At 39.9% G+C, this 23055-nt stretch overlaps 1 protein-coding gene across 8 annotated transcripts in view; it reads left to right on the forward strand.

Moving 5' to 3' along the window:
- ATG7 (autophagy related 7) overlaps nucleotides 1-23055 on the forward strand; it is a 113898-nt gene that overhangs the window by 7472 nt on the left and 83371 nt on the right. For 7 of the 8 annotated variants that reach the window (XR_016470065.1, XR_004169060.2, XR_016470066.1 and 4 more), the window contains exons 7-17: nucleotides 1153-1302; nucleotides 2635-2723; nucleotides 4265-4386; nucleotides 5334-5424; nucleotides 8626-8770; nucleotides 9346-9504; nucleotides 11727-11921; nucleotides 14185-14388; nucleotides 14633-14748; nucleotides 15466-15541; nucleotides 16953-17033. Coding sequence is in view for 5 of the 8 variants with exons in the window: in XM_031609141.2 (XP_031465001.2) it covers nucleotides 1153-1302; nucleotides 2635-2723; nucleotides 4265-4386; nucleotides 5334-5424; nucleotides 8626-8770; nucleotides 9346-9504; nucleotides 11727-11921; nucleotides 14185-14388; nucleotides 14633-14748; nucleotides 15466-15541; nucleotides 16953-17033 (1428 nt within the window). In the remaining 3 variants the exon portion in view is untranslated. Of the gene's footprint in view, nucleotides 1-1152; nucleotides 1303-2634; nucleotides 2724-4264; nucleotides 4387-5333; nucleotides 5425-8625; nucleotides 8771-9345; nucleotides 9505-11726; nucleotides 11922-14184; nucleotides 14389-14632; nucleotides 14749-15465; nucleotides 15542-16952; nucleotides 17034-17192; nucleotides 17583-23055 lie in introns of those variants that run through there. The other variant, XM_090148060.1, reaches the window with a different exon arrangement.

Consider the following 23055-nt stretch of genomic DNA (forward strand, 5'->3'; position numbering starts at 1 on the left):
CTCTCTTAGACTTCACTGAAGGACTGACTTCCACTGGGGAAGGATCTCTTTCTGGAGATCCCTCCTTGGTGAAGCTTTCCCCTGTGAACCTGGAATCTTCTGATCCAGGTGAGCAATCTCCTTCCTTTCCTTTATAGCACCTTTCTATTGTGATGGTCCTTCTGTCACTGCACCTTTATTGTAATGCCTTTTCATCATATTGATCTGTCCAATTGCTACACAGTATTTTTGAAACTTACCATTATTTAATGAAAGGTTTTAAAAGGAAAATTCTGTGAGTGATTGGGAGAAATGACAATTCTTAATAAAATGTATGATTTGACAAGAAAAATGTTGATAGGGAGTAGTTTTTTAGAGCATCTGACAGCGTTTTGTAGTTTGTTTCCTATTTCATTGTGAAAAGACAAGAAGTCAAGTTTTCCAAATACCTTTTTTGACTGTGACAGAAGTTGATGTGAAACTTGAAGTGGCTTTTTGATGTTGTAGTAGTCCATGAGAAACGGTTTTCAGTTTGTTCTTTTTCTTTCCAGTGGACAATACTTGCCTTGTTCCCAGAATGCCCTTATATTACTTCTGTAGTAATAAGCACTGTAACAGTGTTGTCACTTTCCAAAGAATTTGACTAAACATTGGAAATGGATGACAAAATAAACAGAGTGGTTAAGCCTCCTTGGTGTAATAGTGTGATTACTGTTTGCCAACACATACAGGACTGCAAGAGTACAGGTCTTCTACTTCGGAAACAAATCAGGGAACTTCTGCTAATAATAAAGGGGGTAGATTTACTTGATAAGCAAGCTACTGTGACTATTAGAATGAGATTTCATTTTATTGTTCTGTTTTTTTTGTTGGTAGATCCATTTGCTGCAATGGTAATGGTGTACCTGTTTCAAATTTCCATTGACAACTGCAGTTTTAGCAACTCACTTTTTAATCTATTATTGTGGTAATAATAGACTTTAAAATTTCTGAATACACTGTATTCTGTAATACCTTGAGTGAGATAGCATTTCCTGAATTCTGAAACAGTTGCACCCAATCATAGAATGAAACATAGAATGCTCCAACCTGGGAGGGAGCATAAGGATACATTTCAGTGTTTCTTTATAGGAGCATTACAACTATTGGTTTCAATTGTCTTTTTGCTTTTAGATTCAAGCACTTCAGAAAGCATATGATGAACTTTGCCAGACAGAAGGGGTTACAGCCTTACCTTATTTTTTAATCAAGTATCATGACAATTCTGTGGTTGTATCTCCACTCAAAAAATGGGATGATTTCTTTCAAGACCAAGGGGGAAAGGTAATGAGTATTTTGCATCTTTTTGTAACCTGCATGTACTTAATTTACAAGTGATTTGAAACATACATGTAATACTGAATTGGGCACATTTGTTGGCCATTAAGTAGACTGGGTAAATAGTTGATGACCAGCAGCTTGGATTGACTTATTTTTCAAGAGTTAGGCGTCTACATCTTTATCGAGAAGCCAAGATGCATCAAATTAATGGACAGCTTTAAGTCTGAGTTCTGCGTGCTCTTTTTACTAAAAATTGAGATTTTAAAAAAGTAGTGTAAGTGCAGTAGTGTGTCACAGGCAAGAGAGCATTTAATTAATGTAGGGGTATTTTAATGCAAGATAGTCTGTAATCATTTGGAACACATTTCTTTGTTAATGTCCTTTTTTGAAGGGATCTACCAAAGAGCTATCAGGTGCAGTTTCTTGGATGAGCTGACTCTGAAATTTGTCAGTATTTCCGTGAGCCAGTTGAACTTGCTCCCCTAGAAGAAAAATGTATTTGTTGCTGCATTAATGTACTGCTAACTTACTAAACAAGGTCAACTTTTTAACAGGTCTCGTGCTTTCTTGAGTCAGCAAGTGCAAAGCAGCAGCAGTGTATGGCTGGATGAGGGACAGGGGAATGGATCCTTGCCTACCCTGTGTTTATGCATTAGATTGGCTTGATTGCATTTCAGACTGTTTCTAGAGACACATCATTGATGTAGATGTGAAAGAGACAGGTAGCTCTAGTGATGAATGAGTCCAAATTTTCAGCATATCTAAAGGTAGACGGCGGCATCTTTCTGATTTCTGGTTATGTTTTTGTTCTGCACTGAATGTAAAGTAAATAAACTCTGAGTTTAAGTGCCTCACTTAAGTGCGTGGTAGTTGCACTGGTTGAAGATGAGACAAAACATCCAGTTCCTTTATATTATATCTCATCTTGAAGGGTTGCCTTTGAGTTATTTTTATATTGTTTTTCTCCTTTGACTTCGTGCTGGATTGACCCCTTTCAGTTTTGAATCATCCTAAAATTGTTGCAGAATTCTGTTTAAGGAGCAAGGCTTCTGTTATTGGGCTTTCCTCACAATGTCTTATTTAAAGAAAGCAAGAAAGGCTAATATACTGTAGTGAAATATGTGAATGTTCTTGAAGAAGCTGAAGTGAGAGCTCTGGAAGCTCTAGCAAATGTTTTACTGAAATCTAGTGTGACCATGCAGTAAATGTAGGTAAAAACATAAAATGTATGTGTAGTCATTCCATGTCCAAATATTTTACACTAAAAATGCCAGGTAATCTTTAGTGTGAGTATCAGTATTGATAGATGACATCTCAGAGCAATTTTATTTACAGGTGACAGTTGGAGTTTATGATCCGTGTAATTTATCTCACTATCCAGGATGGCCACTGCGAAATTTCCTGATCTTGGCATCGCATAAATGGTATCTCTTCTATTGTTTTCCACAGAGACATATGCTATTGATTCATATCAAATTAAGCTCTATTTGTATCATTTTTTCATCCATGGCAATTTGCTTGCATCATGCACCTGAAGTTTAACCTTAGTCTCAGAAATATGTGAAGGAAAAAATATGTGAAGGAAAATAAAAAAAACAAACACAAAAAAGGCAATGAAAACCCACTACTTTTAACTTTGACATTACTTGTGTTCATTGGTTCTGGATTTGCATGTTACTGTTGTAGTGAAACTGTTATGTCATGGCCTGAACTGATGATTGAGCACCTGGTGAAGGGGGTGGCTGGCCCAGGAAGCACAGGTACAAGTAGTTCATTTGTGCTTCTAGTGTGACCAGGAGTGGACCCTGGGTCCACCCATCCCTGGGCTCATTTAAGGGCCAGCCTCCAAAGTGAGGACACCATCTGGATAAAGGCCACTTCCTGAGGAGGAGTGTTCTTTAGCCAGAGACTCTAATCATCAATCGGGCGAGTCATTATTTTCTATATGATTACTGATATTGTTAATGATACTTTGCCTGCTATCACAAACAGCTTCATTTTCACAACACAGCTTCAATATCTCAAACACCAGAAGCAGTTTCAGTGCTTTCAGAGACCAACAACTGTTTTTTATTTCGTTCAGTTATAAATTCCTGTTATTCCTCATTCTCACTTGTGTAAACGTATCTGGAAGTACATGCTTCAGAACCTACTTCAGAACCTTTTAGGCTCTAACTGTTTCAAATCAAAGAAAATCTTGTTTGAAATATTCTGTGATTTTAGGTAAGTAATTAGTGCCAAGTAACATTAGACCTAAATTTTGAAAATCAGATGCTCTTAGGTTTTCTTGTAGCATACTTTCTGATTTATTTTTTGTTGGGCAGGAGTTGGATAGGAGATGCTTCTCAAATATTAGACTATAAAACTACTGTTTACCTAAAATTGGGTTATTGCAACGTAATAACGTAATTAAGTTGTATTTTCATAGTTCTGATTTCTGCATATTATCATGGAAAGCACATCAGGAAGGAGAAAAGTCCAGGTACAGAATTTTCTGGACTGAAGGATAAGTATAAGTACCCAGAGTGCTTTATACATTTTAAGGTTTGTTGGTTTTTAGGCGCTGAAGCTCTAATTCTTTGACTTTTGGAGTTGAATTGTGAGTAGGAAAAAGGGTATTACATCAAGAACTAAAATCTTACTTGTTCCTTGGTGCAGTGCAGGTATATGTCGTGTCACTTAATGTGTTTTCTGATGCAGTTTGTCTAGAAGCACTGAATAAATGACAGAGGACGTAGTATTTAGTGTCATTTTATTGGAGTTGTCTCAGCAGAGTGTGATCGTTTACGTGTGCTGAACAATTGTCTTTATAGCCAGTGAGCAGTAGTGTTCCTCTGCTAACAGAAAAAAATGTTATTCGAAATCTACAAAAGACTGAAACTTTGTGTAGTAGTGTTAAAATAAGTTCCTTTTCTATGAAAGGAAAAAAAGATGCATGTCTTTGTATGTTTTTTTTAATTGCCAGGGGCAATATTCTGCAGTCAATTGAAGTGCTCTGCTTCAGAGACAGGACCATGCAAGGGGTGAGAGACATAACACACAGCATTATCTTTGAAATAAAACTTCCACAAGGAGCATTTGGCCCAGGTAATTCATTTAAAAGAGGAAAATAAATCTCTCTTCTGTTTCTTCCTCCCTAGTCACCATGAAGATAGGAAAAATAACACTGTGAAATCACTGCTATCATTGCTTACACTAAGTTATTTCAAATAAATTGAAAATTATTTGAATGTTCTTTAAAAAAAACAAGGGTGAATAGGCTTTCTTATTGAATTAGTAATGGGATTTGCAGGATTTAAGGAGAACATCTGAGGAAAAAGTTATTGTGGAGATACAGAAGTCAGGTAGCAATTTATAGTATCTTATATGAACTGATATTAAAAACAAGTCTTAAATTTCTACACAGTCCCTCCGCAGATTCTTATGATAGTGAATCTCTGCATATTTTTCTGTATATTTATAAAATAGTGGAATTCAGTCCAATTGTGAAGTAGACAGATGTATTTCAAAAGCAATCAGTTTGTCACATTAGAACAAACTCAGACTAAATTTCTGTCTGCAGAACAATATGAACTTTTGTTCTACCTCACCTTGTTCTGGATGTTTTACATGCAATAGCTGTGAATTGTTTAATTATTGTAAAAATAGCACGTGTAATTCTCTGCTGAATTTACAGATAGAGCCTAGGGAACATGATGAGCTGATTGAACTAGGCAAAACTTAGTAGCGAATTCTGAATTTACTGAGAGCTAAACATGCCTATCTGTTTGACATTCAGGATCACTAGGCTTGGTGAGGAATGATGATATTTCCACCTTAGGTATAAAGCAAGCTAAGCAGGCAAAAGCAGCACATTAGACATCTGGTATTAAATCCAGCAACACTTGTGTAGCTGCGTAAACTAGGTTAAGGTGCAGCTTGTTTAATTAAAGGCTTAATTCTTTTCCAGTAAGTTTAAATCAAACAAAACTTTCTTTTCCTATCCTGTGGTATTAAGGCTTTCATCTCTTTTTCCTTCTTTCTTCATGAAACAGATTGTCCAAAAGCTGTTGGATGGGAGAAAAACCAGAAGGGAGGCATGGGTCCAAGGGTGGTCAATCTCAGTGAGTGTATGGATCCAAAAAGGTTTGGTTTTCATCTTCTAAATTTCTGTAGTTTCTTTTCTTGGGTTTTAGTGATAAAAGTTGAAATGTGGAATGCAAGGATTCTGTCTCAAGGCAGTGCCGCATACTCTAAATGTTTTGAAGATTATGCAGTAATATATATATTGTGTAATTTTTGGTCCTATTTGCAGATTTGCATCTTGCTAGAGCAGAGTGCACTGTAAACAGCAGACATTTCTGCAGTTTGTGACTCTAGCTTAAAATATCAAAAACGTTATATTTAAAATTTAATGCAGTGTTATAGGCCTGTTTTCAATGAATTCTCTAATCTGCAGGTTAAGTATAATGAAAATTAATATGGAGGACAGTTCATGCTTTTGCAAGTGTTATGATGTGACAGGAAGCAGCTCAGGAAACATGACCTTAGTAATTTTTGTTATTTTGCACATAATAGTGTACCAGCATGGGACTGAAAACGGCTTAGCTTTACAGCCTTTTGGCATTTCTGCTTTCATTGTCTACGTGTGTGCGCTTGCCTTTCTGATGCTGTGAGAGCATCCTGATCTAATGATTTAGGTTAGATATTTTATCTAGCAAGCTAAGGTTTTTTTCTTTCAATTGTGGTAATTTAGAATGTGTTCTTAGACATTAGTGACCGTTCATCTGAGGGACTCTGATTCCTTCAGTAAACATTTTCACTTTTCCTGCTTGAGAAGGCTGCTCCAAACTTAATGCCTCCTATTTTATTGTGTTGGCCTGTAATGTCAGAGTTAGATGTTGAACCTTCCTGCCATTATTCTATTATGCTTTGTTGTCATGTGGCATATGGCAGCAGAGGGGCAGTCTGACAAAAATGTCTGACATAGAAGCGTATATGGAGCAAAGGGGTATAACTGAATTCTTCCATGCAGAAAAAATGGCATCCACTAACATTTATTGACACTTGCTGAACATTTATGGAGACCAAAGGTGGATGTTAGGGCAGTCAAGCTGTGGGTGGTATGTTTCTGCAGTTTTGACAGCAGTGTGAAGGAAAAAACACATTCTGGACCGACATGCTCATCTGTCATACCACAAAATGAAGAGTGTCTGCCAATGGTTTACGGGCTGGTTCGGCCCGGTTCTGCAACTTTTGGGGAGGGTTATGCATACCTTGTGAAAGGGAAAAAGGGTAGAGAGATGGGCTGAAAAGAACAGCAGCAACAATCTGAGGAGAAACAAACTATTTTACTAAATTAGGTATTGGAATGCAAGGTAACACACTATAATGCAATACAATTAGAATTGGAGCTAATAAATCAAATTAAGTGAGAGTGTCTGAAAGCTGAAGGCCTTACTCTAATGGTGAGGTGAGAAGATCTAGGAAGCTCAGGCTGCTGAGATCAAAAGTGAAGGTCAAGTGACCTCCAAATGACTTTTATCTTTTGCTCTGTGTAGAAATGGTAACAAAACAGCAAACAGTCCTCTGGGGGATGTATTACTTCTCTTCTGGGATGGGTACCCAGAACTGGAGCATTAAGTCTTTAACTCTCAATGTACTACATGATGTTACGATGTGGAACACTGATAACCAAGAATCATAAAACCACAGCAGTGTCTTAATCAACTCATCCATGTGAATTGGCAGATTATGACCAGGGAACTGTGTACAGAACTGAATAGCATCTTCACTGTGTTGGAAGCAACGGTGGCAGTGTTGGAATATCATAAAGTTTGTGCCAGGAAGATCCCATAAATACTTGCCTAGGAACAGGAAGAACACCATATACATGTTTCTCAGCACTTATGAGGCTGGATTGCATTCTTACTGGTTGTGAGATTTGGTGTCACTGTTATGAACCAAAGTCAAAACATAAGTCCCTGGAGTGGCAAAATGGGAATTACTCATCAAAGAAAAAGTTCAAGATGCAGCTGATATACACTGTCTTTTGGGATAATAAAGTGGTGATCCTTCCAGATTTTCTGGAACCCTGGCAAAGCATCATCTCTGATGGCTACATCGCCACGCTTACTAAACTGAAGGTTTGAACTTCTGGAATCGGACCAGAGAAGACAACCTGAGCAGACAGTATCTATTCAGACTGAAGAAATGTGGTCTGTGTGGCCAATGTTCTCCTAGCAATAATACCATCACAGCAGCTATGAAACAGTGGATCATCCCTGCTGGCGCAGATCTTGACGAGCACAGCATGCAGGCTCTTGTTCATTGCTTGCAGACTTCTTCTATTGTTGTTACAGTAGTGATTTGCTATTCTTTTTTAAGCACTGGAGAGTTTTTACAAGAATGTTGTTAAGTGATGTTTAGCCAAGACAGTCCTTACAAGAAAAAGTTTCAAAGAATATATCTGGTATATTTAATAGCTAGTAAGCAATCTAGCAAAAGAGTAATTGTGCTATGTATGTACCTAGATATCTCAACGGCAGAATGGTTAGAAGAATTTGTAGCTAGTGCTCCTTGGAGCATAGCATTGTGTTGTCTCACAAGTGGGTGAACAACAGAGAAAGTTGTTTCAAATGTCTTTTGATCTCCGCCTTAAGTGGAGATGAGCCTTTCAGACTAATTCTTTCACATTACGTACACGTTGAATTGTTTAAACTATGTATTGATGCTCTTGCTGGCATGATATATTCTGTTCTAAGCTGAGATATGCTTCACTCTTCACAAGAAAGTACAAGTATTCCTTTATTCTCTCTATATATGTAACGATGTTTTATGTACATTCTTTTGCAGAAGGAAAAGTTCAGGTTAGATATGTCAGCCTTATAATTTCTATTTCTTATTAGGAAAATAAAGCAGTCCCTTCTCTTGGCCCATTCTTCTCCACAAATCGTATATTCTTGTTGCACCTGAATGCCTTAAAATAATGGAAAGATGGTAGAACAATAGATCTCAGACGTAGTGAGTTTGACCTGAATAAGAAAAAGAGATCCAAAATAATAACTTAGGAGACCAAATGAAAGCACGGCTCTGTTGTCATAAACTGCAAAATTTAGAGAAAGGCAAAAGGCAGCTGAAACCAAGGTGAGAAGGAAAAGGTATTATGAGAACTACTGGCATGTGCCTTGAGGGAATGGTCTATTCCACTTCTTTCTTTCTTTTTGGGGGAAAAAAAAAAAAACCCAAACAGTTGAAATAGGTCTTTGCTTTGCTTGGAAAAAAGCAAAAAAAACTACCCAAAACCCCACAGTATTCATCAGTGTTACTATTTATTTTGTGGTATAGGTTAGCAGAATCGTCAGTGGATCTTAATTTGAAATTGATGTGCTGGCGGTTGGTCCCTACTCTTGATTTGGAAAAAATTGTGTCTGCCAAGTGTCTGCTGCTAGGAGCCGGTACTCTGGGTTGTAGTGTGGCAAGGACTTTGATGGTAAGTCTTGAGTTAATCATAAAAACCTGCTGTTTCTCAATAATTTTACTACTTTTTGAGCAGCTGCCATGGCACATAAGGAAAAAGTTGTAGTCCTCTGTATTAATGTATGCATTATAATTTACATTATAAATTGCAGGGAAGATCTGTAGGGAATAGAAATGACTTGGAGTTCTGCTAATAGTACAACAGTCAGAGAAACTTAGCATGATAAGAATAGATGTTGAATTTACATTAAAGGATTGAAAAATTCTGGAATGAATTAACAAGCTTATAAAAATCAAATTCACAGTGAAGCATGTGAAGTAGCTGTGTAGCTGTGTGATCCTTACTTCCAAGAATCCTTACCACATCTCACTTAATGAAGTTTTGAGGGGTTACTGCAGAATAATAAATTTAGATGGATGAAGCTACCTGTTCTCTTAATGAAGTGCAAATACAGTGCTGTGAATAGCTTCAAAAGCTGATCTTTCTAGAACAGTTGAGCAAAGTGCCTTTAAGTTTCTGTCATTGGAGATTCGAAATTATTTGACTAAGCCCTTTGTATTTAATATATTAATTAGTTTCTTGCTTAGGGTTGGGGAGTCAGGAAGATCACTTTTGTTGACAACGCAAGGATTTCATACTCCAACCCAGTGCGGCAGCCACTGTATGAATTTGAAGACTGTCTCAGTGGTGGGAAGCCTAAGGCACTTGCTGCAGCGGAAAGACTTCAGAAAATCTTCCCAGGAGTGGTAAGATCAATATTTAAAATCTCCTAATAAATCACTTAAGAGAGTAATAGTGACTAAGTAAGTATGCAGAGTTCATTTTTTTCATTATTAAGACCTTCATGTTGATGTGGTAGAGGACCCAACTATTTGTATTTTTTTTTGCTTTGGAATTGAGATTGCCTTTGATAGAGTAGTTATGCTTGGCAGAGCTTAACTGACAAGCAGTGCCTTGACCACTGACATTAACAAGTAAATGAGTAGTGCATATTTACTGTGCAATTCTGTATTTAAAATACCTCTGACTATGTTACTAATCAGAGTGCTGTTGAACTTTAAAGTAGTGAAATAAAGACTGGTTATGCTCTTGGTGATTAGTGTTATGAACAAGCTTTACAAAAGATCCAGTCCAGAGATTTGAGGTTCATTCAGTTTGACCCAAGGATTGCTCTGTTCTTGTTTTTCTTTTGCATTGATCCTATCATTACCATTACTTTGAATGTCAATATTAGTACGAGGCAATTGTTTAATAAATATTGGATTATCAAACAATGATCTTTAATATGAGAATATGCTATGTGTTTCACTTTCAGAACTTTCAGAACTTCTGGTAAATTATGAAAGAATATATAAAATCTCACAGATTTTAACCTTGTTGTGCTGCAGTGTTATTGTTACTTGGTGATACTCAGTTACAGAAATATTTAATAGAACAAGTATGGAGTACAGTGTCATGTTATGCACTAAGATAATGCTCAGATTGAAACATACGATTTTTTTGCTTTTTTAGATTGAGGAAAAAAATTCTGAAAATAAAAACAGTAATATTAGGAAAGAATAATGTAATTAGAAGAAATAAAACTTGTTTGTGATATCCCAAATAACATTATAGAAAGCATAATTTTGCATGAGAGAAACATCAGAAACTTGTATTGTGAGTTTTCCTGTTTAAAAACAACCAGGAAAGCAAATGACCAGGCTGTGCTATGGAATCGTGGGGTTGTGATGAGGCTTACAAAAACAGAAGTGTTGTCTGGAGAGAAACTTGCAATAATAAGAAGGAATCAGTAATAGTGCTTTAAGATAACCTGTATCAATAAAGCACATTTTTGAACATTTATAGTTATTTACTGAATCAGTACTTGTATGCAATACATTACCTTGATACGTTATCCATCAATACAGTACTCAGGGCTCTACTTTTCTCCTGTAGGAGATTAAAAAAACAAACAAACAAATCCTTTGTTGGTACAAATATTAACCAAATTAGTTTCTCCAAGCTGCTATATGTGTTGGTGTGTTGGCTGATATATCTGTTTTCCTTCAAGAATACTTACAATGTACAAGGGGTCTACTTTGCTCTTCTGGTTATTTGACTCCCTTGGATTTATGACTTGTGCATGCACCTGCTCCATACTAATGCGCTTTCCACCAATCTTTCTTCTCTTTTCATGTTATTTTGTTTGGTTCATCAAGCCTTTAAATTTTGGCGTTTTAAATTTTTAGTTTCTTATAGTACGCTGACAAGAAAGGAGGCTTTGGCAAGGCTGCTGCTCTGATGTGTAGGTGGATTACTTGCTCTGTGCCAGCAGATGGCTAACAGATTGTGTTAGAGTGTTTATGAGGAAGTGAGTTAGTTGTCTGCATTGTATATGCTTATTTATTTCTTGATCCATTTTCTGTTTAATATGCATTGCCCAAATAAGGAGTTGGAAGAGACACTTGTTTCTGCAGCAAGAACAAGCTCTTTGGCTGTGTAATGGAAGCCTCCAGTTATCCAAAGCCTGGAGTCACAAGCCTCAGAAGTTACTTTCTTATATATAAAGATCACATATGGATTTAATTAGATGAACTACATGAAAATCACTCAAGGCTATTGTTTAGAGAGGAGAATGAGCAATAATTCATATTTATCATACTGTAACAGAGTTGATAGTATCAGAGAAATGTAGTCATTGTGTGTCAAGTAGCTGCAAAGATAATCCAGGATAGTGATTTTGTATAACATAACAACACAGTCTTCATTGTAAGCAAGACCTGTCTGCTTGTTTTGTCATGGTTTGTTCCCTTTGGGACTAAAAGCAGTTCAGCTGTCTTCTGGAGCTGATTTGCTAGACTTAATAAGCCTCCTGATGAGAGATGCAAAGAGTGAAGTTGCCTTTCTGCCAAACTGTAGCACTTTAGAATAATTCTGTTACGCCAAAAGTTTGTTTTAACATGCTGTTGTTTTTTCTACCTCCATCCAGAACTCAGAAGGCTATAACATGAGCATCCCTATGCCAGGCCATCCAGTGAATTTTTCAGAAGTAACAATGGCACAGGCTCGGAAGGATGTGGCTACACTTGAAGAGCTTATTGATGCTCATGATGTTGTTTTCCTATTAATGGACACTAGAGAGAGTCGATGGCTTCCTGCTGTTATTGCAGCCAGCAAGAGGAAGGTATTGTAGCAAATATTGCTAATAATCTTGTCACTGCATTTCAGCTCTTGCATTTATATCGGCTGTATATGCCTAGAAGAATTGTATGGGAAAGCAAAATGAATGACCAGCTTGTTGTGACTATACAGAAATTTCTTGTTTTCTGTAACCTCAGAGATTCTGTATATGACAAAAAGAAAACGTTTAAGGGAAAAAATAGAAACTTGAAACATGGAATGATATGCATCAGAAGGTACCTCTGAAGGTTATCTGGTCCAAATGATTGTTTGGTCTGGGACCAAATTATGGCATGTTGCGTAGGGTCTTCTCTCCTCAGTGTCCTTTAGGAATCTCCAAATGTGACTTCATGTAAGAGAAGCAAAGTAGTGTGATTTCACCCAGCAGGTGGCCCAGCACCATACAGTCATTCACATACTTCCTCCCTTTCCCAATGGGATGCAGAAGAGTATGTCTAAAAAACAATTGAAACTCGTGGATTGAGTTAGAACTATTTAATAAGATAGAGAAAAGAAAAAAGATATTTTATGTATAAATATTATAAATTAAAGTAAAAGCTATTTATTTGTAGAAGTATATTCCTACATAACAAGTGATGCACAAGCAATTGTTCAGCACCCCCAACCAATGCCCAGTTAGCACCCTGAGCAGTGGAAGAGGAAGTCCCACCCCCTTCAAAACTCTTTCCATGTGATATAATAAGGCATGGAGAATTCCTTTGGCCTGTTGAAGTCAGCTGTCCTCATTCTAAGAATGGCCTTGACTCTGCGCAGCGTTGCTTAGCAAGCGACTATAAATGTTGGTGAAACTAAGGCAAGTAAGGAGGACTGAAAACATTCAAATGCCACTTTTTCAAAATCCCAAAAATGAAGAATGGGAAAGTGCTTTCTGAATTTAAAAAGCATGTCAGTGGTGGTTTTTTGGTTTTTTTTTTTTGGTCAAAAGTTAACTTTGTTTTTTTTGTCATTGCTTTATTGGAAAATAAACTGTTGTGCTGAGCCAATACTTCCAGTATTGCAGTGAGAAGATTTGGCTGAGAAAAGAATAAAGTACAATCAGAACAAAAATGGATATTCAGAAATTATTTGGAATACTGAAAAAGATCATAAAAATTAACAAGTTAACATGGCTAATTCTTGAGAGCTTCCTCAAAGTCTGCCTTATAAAATCCTGTTTGTAAGAGTGAGGAACGATGAACTGTTACACTAGAATTTTGTATCTGAAAATATCTGCATGTTAAGCAATGTAGTATCTTTTATATTTTACTTGCTAGAGTCATTATTTCTGTTTTTTTTTCCATTGTATGTTGGTAAAATCTACTAGTTTAAGGATGACTTTATGATATTCTGGTCACAACAGAACTTTCTCAGTATCTGCTTATTTTTCATAAAGAACTTTAGATTACTCTCAACACTTGTCATACTGAAGAGAGAAGGGAAAATGATGACAAAGTAATTTTGTATCATAGCTGCTTTTACTCCCCAGGTGACTAAACAGATACATATGAAGACCATAAGTATTAATCACATGCTTTCCTCACTGAGCGAAGATTTTTTTGGATAGCAGATGTGTTGCTTTGTCACATAGGAGTTATTTCAGACCACAATGAAGCGAACAGATTATTTACAGTATCTCAAAGTACATGAAAAGTTATTCTTGATCAGCACTGTTGCATTTAAGTGGCATTTGGAGTATTTTAACGCTCAGAGCTTCAATGTTTGGTACAGAATATGCAGCAAACTTAAGTGTAAACTCTGAGCTGGAACTAGTTATTCCAATAGCAGTACTAATTACTGTATGAATATTAGGCCAAATATAAATACGGGGATGTTGATTCAAATCAGTGCTTAGCAATATCGGTCGCTTAAATGAGATGCTGTGTATTGGTTTGAAGTTGTCTTCAAATGCAAACTAGAACCTGCTTTTGGAGTTTGTGTTCGTGTTGTCTACAGGTGTGCCTACATTTGTGCAACAAAGAAAGTCGTTTGTATCAAATTTCCCTGAAAGGCAGAGGAAAAGGATGTCTTAAGGACTTCTGAAACACTTTTGTGTTCTTCTAATGCTTGATAACTGGGATTTGGCACATATCAGAAAATCTGGGTTTTGTTACGGCTAGGATGATAAATAGGTAGTTCTTAGGTTATTCATCTGACTAAAGATTGTGTGGGCTTTTCTGTTTGGTATTTACAGTGAATAAAACCATGAGGTCTTTTTCCCCTCCCCTTTTGGCTCACTTCAGGTTTGCTGTTCTCTTTATTGTTCATAGCTGGTCATCAATGCTGCCCTGGGGTTTGACACGTTTGTTGTTATGAGACATGGACTGAAGAAACCCAAACAGCAAGAAACTGGCAATGCATGTTTCAGCACTGCCCCTGGTCCTTCTGACCTTTTGGGTTCATCGCTCTTTTCAAATATCCCTGGCTACAAACTGGGCTGCTATTTCTGCAATGATGTCGTGGCACCAGGGGATGTGAGTAGAGTGTTATGCAAATGGTGGCCATTATGTATCTTTTTTGTTGAATTTTTTAATTTCCTTTAAATGGTATTTCATCAGGGATTCCTCTTATAGTAGTATGCACAGGATTAAGAAATAGTTCATCTTTTACTTGGAAGATGAAAAAAAAATGAAATGAATTGCAAATTACTAAAGATATATTGTTTAGAAGAAGAGCTAAATTACTTTTGTTACTTTTTTAAATTATCTATCTTTCTAGTCTACCAGGGATCGAACATTGGATCAGCAGTGTACAGTCAGTCGACCTGGATTAGCCATGATAGCCGGAGCTCTTGCAGTGGAATTAATGGTTTCTGTTTTACAGCATCCAGAAGGGTGAGTCATTTCAGAGAGGAGTGGTGTTTAAGAGATGTTCCCTGAGAAATCAGTTATTTTATATAATCTTTTGGGAGAAGGAGGAGGGGGTATGCATTAAGTAGGGGAGTTCTGTAATGCATTACGTTGCCTATAAATTAATGTAATGTATGGATCATGTATAATGTTTTACTGTAGTGTAACAATATTGAAGAGAGAACTGAATGATCAAATGAAAGTTTTGTCTTGGAGATTGGCAAGTTTTTTTTTCTGTCTTTAAAAGTATCAATTTACTGAATTTCAAAAGAAATAGTGTTTTCTGTGAATAGATCCTTTACTCAAGAGAGCATTTGAGTGTAATGATGAGCTGTCATAACTACTTTTGTCGCAAGAAAGGCATTAAGATAAGCTAAATACTTCAAAATCCTAATTAAAACTAAGTGGATGTGATACACAAATGTCTCTGGAATTTTCTAATCTGAAATTTAGGTTTGTTTTCTATCTTTAAAGAGGAAGTAAACTAGGATTTGAATGCAAGCAACTTACAAGTCTGTGACTGGTTCTGAAGACTTTTGTATTCCCATGCCGGAGCTTAGTTACTATGAAGCAAACTTTCCAGATAGCTTACTTTCCAGATTCTAAACTGCAAGCTGCAATGAAATGCCTTGTAGCTTACTGGAAACTTTGACTGTTCAGTATGTTGTCTTGTTCTAATTTTCCTTCTTGGATTTTTGTCAGTGGTTATGCTGTGGCCAGCAGTAGTGATGATAGAATGAATGAGCCACCTACTTCTCTTGGACTTGTTCCTCATCAGGTAAGAAATCTGTGAGGAAATGATTTCAGTTAAAATCTTGGTACTGATGTAAGACACACATCACAACTTGCCTCCTTAAAATGTACTGTATGTTGATCTGCTTCAATTCCCAGAAGGGACTGAGTCTACATATTTGGATTAAAAATAATTAAGAATAATACAAGACAAGGTTATAGTGTTGCTGCCAGTGCTTCTATCCCAATGCTGCCACTTACCAGGAATTTATTTGGAGATAGAGCCACTAACAGGCAGCATGAAAATATTGCAACCTCTGCTTTTTCCTCATCAGAGCTAAGAATGAGCATCTCAATGTTGCTCTTATTCTCTTTTTCAACCCCAGTACAGATTTAAAAAAATCAGATCCAACCAACTCATAACTGTTACAGTTCTCTAAAATACTCATGATTTTCTGGTGTAGTACAGAAGTCTTTATGATGTTCTACTCATCCCAAACTCCAGCTACAAATTTGTGTTTAGGATACCATTTTTCACATTGCTGGGTAGTCTGTTGTCTTTAGTTGTATTGACAGGGTCTTCTAAAAAGCTGTCTACCGAACTTATCGATGTAATCGTATATCTTGGAATGTATCACTGGGTATTTAGAGTTCTACACACCTCTTGCTTTATGTTGCTTATTTAAGTGTCTCTGTTTGCGTTTAAAAAAAAAAAACAAATTTCTATTCTTAAGTGGAATTTTGGAATTCTGTTAGCTTTTTGTGTGTTCAAGATGAATTTTGATTCAGAAAAAACTAAAACTGCTGCTGTGTTTTTTTTGTCATCTCCAAGTAATCACAGAAATAAGTCTAAAGCTAGTCTGTTTTTGTTTTCTTATAGTGTTGTGTAGTAAGCAGTAACATGGGGATCATCATATGAAGTGAGGTCCTTGAGGTTCGCTCTTGGTCCTTTCTGTTAATTGGAGCCTCTCCAGGGCTCTGTCTCCTCACACCCATGGAGTTTTTTGTTTTTGCTTGTTACAGTGGACATAGGGTGTAGTTCTGCAAATACTGTTGGTCTAGAATTTTAAAATTACATGTTAGTGGTGTTGTATCAATGGCAAAATCTAGGAATGAACAGCAGTTAGTTTTTTCCACCTCTAACATGTAATCTGAAAATGATGCATTTAACTTCTTACACAACTCGTTAGTTTTGCAGTCTGATAGCTCAAACGCCAGGTGGTGCTGTGCCTCTATTTTTAAATAATCTGGGGCTCAGATAGTTGTATCTTTATTTGTGTATAGAAAGAAGTGTAATATATGCAGGTATAAATTTAATACAGCTCTTAGTGGTGATCATCACTGTATTAAACTGTATTACCCTAATTATAGGTATCATCTTTTTACTGAATATTTATGTCCAACTTGCAACATTTTGGAAACCTGTTTTATATAGTTATAATTTTTTCACCTTCCAGATCCGTGGTTTTTTATCAAGATTTGATAATGTTCTTCCAGTCAGTTTGGCATTTGATAAGTGCACAGCCTGTTCCCCCAAAGTAAGTCTGAGTTTTTGTTGTACTTCATCTATCTACAGAATGGCTTTGCTCAAGGTCAGTTATAAGATGTTATGATCTGCTTTGTATTTGATATTTTCTTAAGTCCTGGAATCTGTGTTCTCACTTCTAAAGCTCTGTTGCCCTTGTATTCTTTTTTAGCTGCTTTCTGACTTCTTCTTTACACAACCTATTAGCATGCTATCTCAATGAAGATTATTTTGCTCACAACTGGAAAAAAAAAACACTCAACATATTAGGGACAGTGCATTTCTGAAATGTTTTGTTGTGTAAATACTGGTAAATGTTTCTAGCTTTATAGCAGGGAATAAAATTGGTATTGTTTTTTTTAAGAAGCTATTTTTGGTGCCCAGTGAATAAACTTCACAGAATCACACAGAATCACAGAATCACAGAATGACCTGGGTTGGAGGGGACCTCAAGGATCATGTAGTTCCAACCCCCCTGCCTAGCAGGGCCACCAAACATACACCTTTACTAGATCAGGTTGCCCAGAGCCTCGTCCAACCTGGTCTTGAACACCTCCAAGGACGGGGCATCCACAACATCCCTGGGCAGCCTGTTCCAGGACCTAACCACCCTCCTAGTAAAAAACTTCCCCCTAACATCCAACCTAAATCTTCCCTCTTTTAACTTAAAACCATTTCCCCGTGTCCTGCTATTATCAGCCCTTATGAAGAGTTTACTCCCCTCCTGGGAGTAAGTTCCCTTCAGATATTGAAAGGCTGCAATGAGGTCGCCCCGCAACCTTCTCTTCTCCAGGCTGAACAAACCCAACTCCCTCAGCCTGTCCTCATAGGGGAGGTGCTCCAGCCCCCTGATCATCTTCGTGGCCCTCCTCTGGACCCTTTCCAAAATCTCCATGTCTTTTTTGTACTGAGGGCTCCACACCTGAACACAGTACTCCAGATGGGGCCTCACAAGAGCAGAGTAGAGAGGGACAATCACCTCCCTATCCCTGCTGACCACCCCTCTCCTGATGGAGCCCAGGATCCCATTTGCTTTCCGGGCTGCCAGAGCGCACTGCTGGCTCATGTTAAGTTTCTCATCTATCAGGACCCCTAGGTCTTTCTCTGCCGAGCTGCTCTCAAGGACAACTCCCCCCAGCCTGTACAGGTGCCTGGGGTTCTTCCGGCCCAAGTGCAAAACCTTGCACTTTGCCTTATTGAACCTCATTAGGTTCACCCGAGCCCAGCTTTCCAGCCTGTCAAGGTCCCTCTGAATGGCCTCCATTCCCTCCACCGTATCGACTGCACCACTCAGCTTGGTGTCATCAGCAAACTTGCTGAGGGTGCACTCCATTCCCTCATCGATGTCATTAATAAAGATGTTAAAGAGCACCGGTCCCAAGACAGACCCTTGAGGGACACCGCTCGTTACCGGCCTCCACCTGGACATAGAGCCATTGACCACCACCCTCTGTCTGCGGCCTTTCAACCAATTGCTTATCCATCTAGTTGTCCACCCGTCAAATCCACTTCCCTCCAGTTTGGAGATGAGGATGTGATGGGGGACCATGTCAAAGGCCTTGCTCAGGTCCAGGTAAATGACATCAGTTGCCTTCCCTTCGTCCACCAATGCCGTCACTCCATCATAGAAGGCCACAAGATTAGTTAAGCATGACCTTCCCTTGGTGAAGCCATGCTGGCTATCTAGGATCACGTGCTCGTTCTTTATGTGATCAAGCATATTGTCCAGGAGGATCTGTTCCATAATCTTCCCAGGCACGGAGGTGAGACTCACCGGCCTGTAGTTACCCGGGTCCTCCCTGCTCCCCTTCTTGTAAATGGGAGTGACGTGACCCTTCCTCCAATCGTCCGGGACCTCACCTGACAGCCACGACTTCTCAAATATGATGGAGAGCGGCTCAGCAACCACCTCAGCCAGCTCCTTCAGGACCCTGGGATGCACGCCATCTGGCCCCATAGACTTATACTCATTCAGTCTAAGGAGGCACTCTCGGACTTGCTCAACCCTTACAGTGGGGAGGGATTTACCTCCTTGGTCCCCACATAGAGGTATGGGGGTGCAAGACTTAGGGACATGAAAAAGACTAGAATCCTGGCCACCAGTGAAGACCGAGGTGAAGAACTCATTCAGCACCTCAGCTTTCTCTTCATCTGTTGAAGCCATTTCTCCTTTTAAATTTACCAAAGTAGGTACGCCCGTTTTGGCCTGTCTCTTCTGGCCAATGTACCTGTAGAAGGTTTTCTTATTGTTTTTCACGTCCCTGGCCAAGTTCAGTTCTGCCTGCGCCTTGGCTTTCCTGATCCCACGTCTGCAAGTCCGGACGGCATCCCTGTATTCTTCCCAGGTGACACAGCCTTGTTTCCAGAGCTTGTACACCCCTTTCTTCACCCTCAGTTCTCTTAGCAGGTCCTTGCTGAGCCATGCCGGTTTTCTACCTCTCCTGCCCACTTTCTTAATCAGGGGAATGGAGACCTCTTGTGCTGCCAGGAGGGCATCCTTGAAGAGCAGCCAGCTCTCCTCAACGTCCTTATCTTTGAGGGCAGCGCGCCAGGGGATCTTGGCCAGCATTCCATTGAGTAGCTTGAAGTCTGCTCTTCTAAAGTTCAGCGTCCTGGTCCTGCTCTTTACCAGGCCCACATCGCTTGAGATCACAAACTCAACCAGGGCATGATCGCTGGAGCCTAGGCATCCTCCAACCTTGACGCCTTTGATGATCTCCTCAGCGTTGGTGAGCAGCAGGTCCAGCAACGCTTGACCTCTGGTCGGTCTGTCCAATACCTGAACCAGAAAGCTATCATCAATGGATTCCAAGAGCCTTCTGGAGCTCTTGCAGCTCGCCGTGTGGTTTTTCCAACAAATGTCCGGATGGTTGAAGTCCCCCACCAGGACAAGAGCCCGTGAGGCAGACGCCTCACGCATCTGGAGCAAGAAAGCCTCATCAGCAGCCTCCCCTTGGTCAGGTGGCCTGTAGTATACCCCTAATACCAGCTGACCTTTATTAGTCCCATCTCTAATCCTAACCCACAGGCTCTCAACCTGTTCTTGACTGTTTCTCATGGGGAGCTCCTCACAGTTTATCCAATCTCTGACATAGAGAGCAACTCCCCCACCCTTCCTACCTCTCCTATCTCTCCTAAAGAGTCTATAGCCGTCGATGGCAGTATCCCAATTGTGGGAGTCATCCCACCATGTTTCTGTGATAGCAACAATGTCATAACTTTCAGAATGCATCACAGTTTCCAGTTCCTCCTTCTTGTTACTCAGGCTTCGTGCATTAGTATAAAGGCACTTCAGCCGGGCTGTCCGTCTCACCACCTTCATAAGCGATCCAGGATCCGCTAGAACAGCAGCATCCCCAGCATCCCCCTGCCCTACTCCCTCCTTTTGCACCCTGCCATCATTGCCCACATAGTTTGGTACAATCCCTCGAATGAACCGTTCAACCCCAGTAGCCTTTATTTTGCCCCCTTCCCCCTTCATTCCTAGTTTAAAGACCTGTCAATGAGTCCCGCTAATTCTTCAGCTAATACCCTCTTACCCCTCAGGGACAGGCTGCTTGCATCAGCAGCCATCATGCCAGGTGCAGTGTAGATTGCCCCATGGTCAAAAAAGCCGAAATTCTTGTGTCTGCACCAGCTCTTAAGCCATCTATTTAAGAGTTGGGTTTTTCGGATCCACCCTGTACCTTTTCCCGACACCACGGGCGTAGAAGAAAAGATCACCTGCACCCCAGCTCCTTCTAGTATTCGCCCCATTCCCCTGAAGTCTTTCTTGATGGACCTCAGGCTTTCCTTGCCAACTTCCTCGCTGCCAGCCTGAATTATTAAAAGTGGGTAGTAGTCTGAAGGCTGAATCAACCTAGAAATTTTCTTTGAAATGTCCCTGACCCGTGCCCCAGGAAGGCAGCACACTTCTCTGCGGGTGGGGTCGGGCCGGCATATAGGGCCTTCTGTTCCTTGCAGAAGGGAGTCACCTACAACAATCACCCTTCTGTCCTTACGTGTAGAAGCAGTCTTGAGGCTTTGGGGTGACCGCTTCATCTGAGGCAACCTCGTGGGTGAATCTGTCTCCACAATCTCGCTAGTCTCCCCCTCAAGTTCCAGGGCCTCAAACCGGTTTCGCAGAGGCACCTGTGGAGCCGGGGATGGTCGGGATGGGGGATGCCCCTTCCGCCGAGCAGGCACCCGTTTCCACTCCTCCTCCCTTCTCAAATTGCTGCTGGGGGGAAGAGAGGACAGGGGGCTCGCTGCAGTGCTGCCAGCTGTCTGGTTCCCCTTTACCACCTGTTTGTGAGGTGACAGGGGCTGACATGCTCCATTAGGAGCCTCGGCTGTGTGCTGAGAACTTGAGGCTGAGAGGGACTGACACCACCAGTCAATCTCCCTCTCACACTCTTTTATAGTCCTCAGCCTCTCCACTTCCTCCTTCAGGTCAATTACGAGGCTGAGCAAGTAGTTCACCTGGTCGCAGCGAACACAATCACTGCCTCCCTCACCCAGCACTGCAAGGGCCAGGCTCTGGCACTCAGTACAACCAGAGACCTGCACACCAGCATCTCGGGTTGGGGGCTCAGTCTGAGTTTCCTCAGACATTTTGGCAGCAGCCTTCCTATAAGGCATGTGCAGGACCTCAGTCTGGGTCTCTGCAGTCTTCTTGGTTGCTGCCTCCCGTTTCTGAGAGATCGGGACCCTTGCCTGGGCCTCCTCAGTATTTCTGGCAGCAGTCTTTTGCCGGGGAGCACCCATGTCGAAGCAGAATACTTACCAGAGCTGAAACAGGAAGCCAAGAGGTGCGCGAGCCCTGCTTCCTCCTGACCGTCTCTGGTGGGCAGCGACTAGTCGCTGCCCTCCTTGTGCCCGTTTAAATCTCCCGCCGTAGGCGGGGAACGCCCACACGCTGCGTCAGCGGCTGCGTCAGCTGCTCCCGTGAGAGCTGCCGGGCTTCTCCTTTACCCGGGGGCTCCCTGCTTGAAGGAACCGCCCGAGATCCCCCTTGACCACGCGGTCAGTCGCTGCTGATCGGTCCGGGACGGCTCCGAGTCAGGCGACTTCGGCGATCAGAAAGCATTTAAATTTATCTGTCTTGAATTTAGTATCCTTACAAATATATTGTCTGAATTTGTATTTCATGGTATGAAACAACACATAAAGAACATGTCAAAAAAAAAAAAAAAAGTTCAGTAACATTTCTTTATTGAGAAAACTGCTTCATTTTGATGCTAGTGTTGACAGTCCTGAGTCACCTAATGGATTTACAGCTGTTGCTAGAATCTGACCTATGTCTTGCCAGAACACTAGGGCAGCTCACTAAATGTGTCTGTGTGAGGCCGCCTCTTTAGTCTTGGATTGCTTTCCTGTATTGTGGCCTTGAAAAGTCCTTCTGGCAGATCTTCTATGGCCATGTAGTGGAAGGCTCAAGAAGCTTTGGGATAACTCGATATGAAGATTCAGAAGTTTTGACTCATTATTTGGCCTGCTTGCAAGTGCCATTAATTTAGTTAGCTTTTATGCACCTAGAGACTTGCTGTAATAATTTCTTTTCATTGTTTCCATTGTGCTTATCCTTCCTGTTTCAAATAACTATCAAAAACTCTTGAGGGACTATCTTTTTTTTTTTTGAGATCTTAAGATGTTTTGCAGAAACTATTTTTGTACAGTATTCCTGTTATTCCTCCAGGCTCTCTTGGTATGTTTGACAAGTTTTGATGGAATTTGTGTCCATTTTCTCCTCAAAAGTTCAAGCACAGAACTGAAATCTTCTGTTATTTTTAGGAACGCGTTAGGAACTGTCTTAAGTAGTTGAAAGCACAGCAGTAGTTAAAAATGAGTATTTTCTCTCTGTACCAGAAGTATGATTGGCAATTTCTGTTGCTTTCATGAAAAGTATACGTAGAAATGAGGAAAAACTGTATGACGTTGGAGTCTGTGAAGTTAAAGTTTTAGAAAAAGCTTTTCCCTTTTTCTCTTTATCTCTGACCCAGGACATTGATTTATCATAACATACATTGATGTAGATAAATTAAATGCAGGTATCA

This window comes from Phasianus colchicus, chromosome 11, assembly GCF_987193195.1.
Source record: "Phasianus colchicus chromosome 11, bPhaCol1.hap1.1, whole genome shotgun sequence".
NCBI lineage: Eukaryota > Metazoa > Chordata > Aves > Galliformes > Phasianidae > Phasianus > Phasianus colchicus.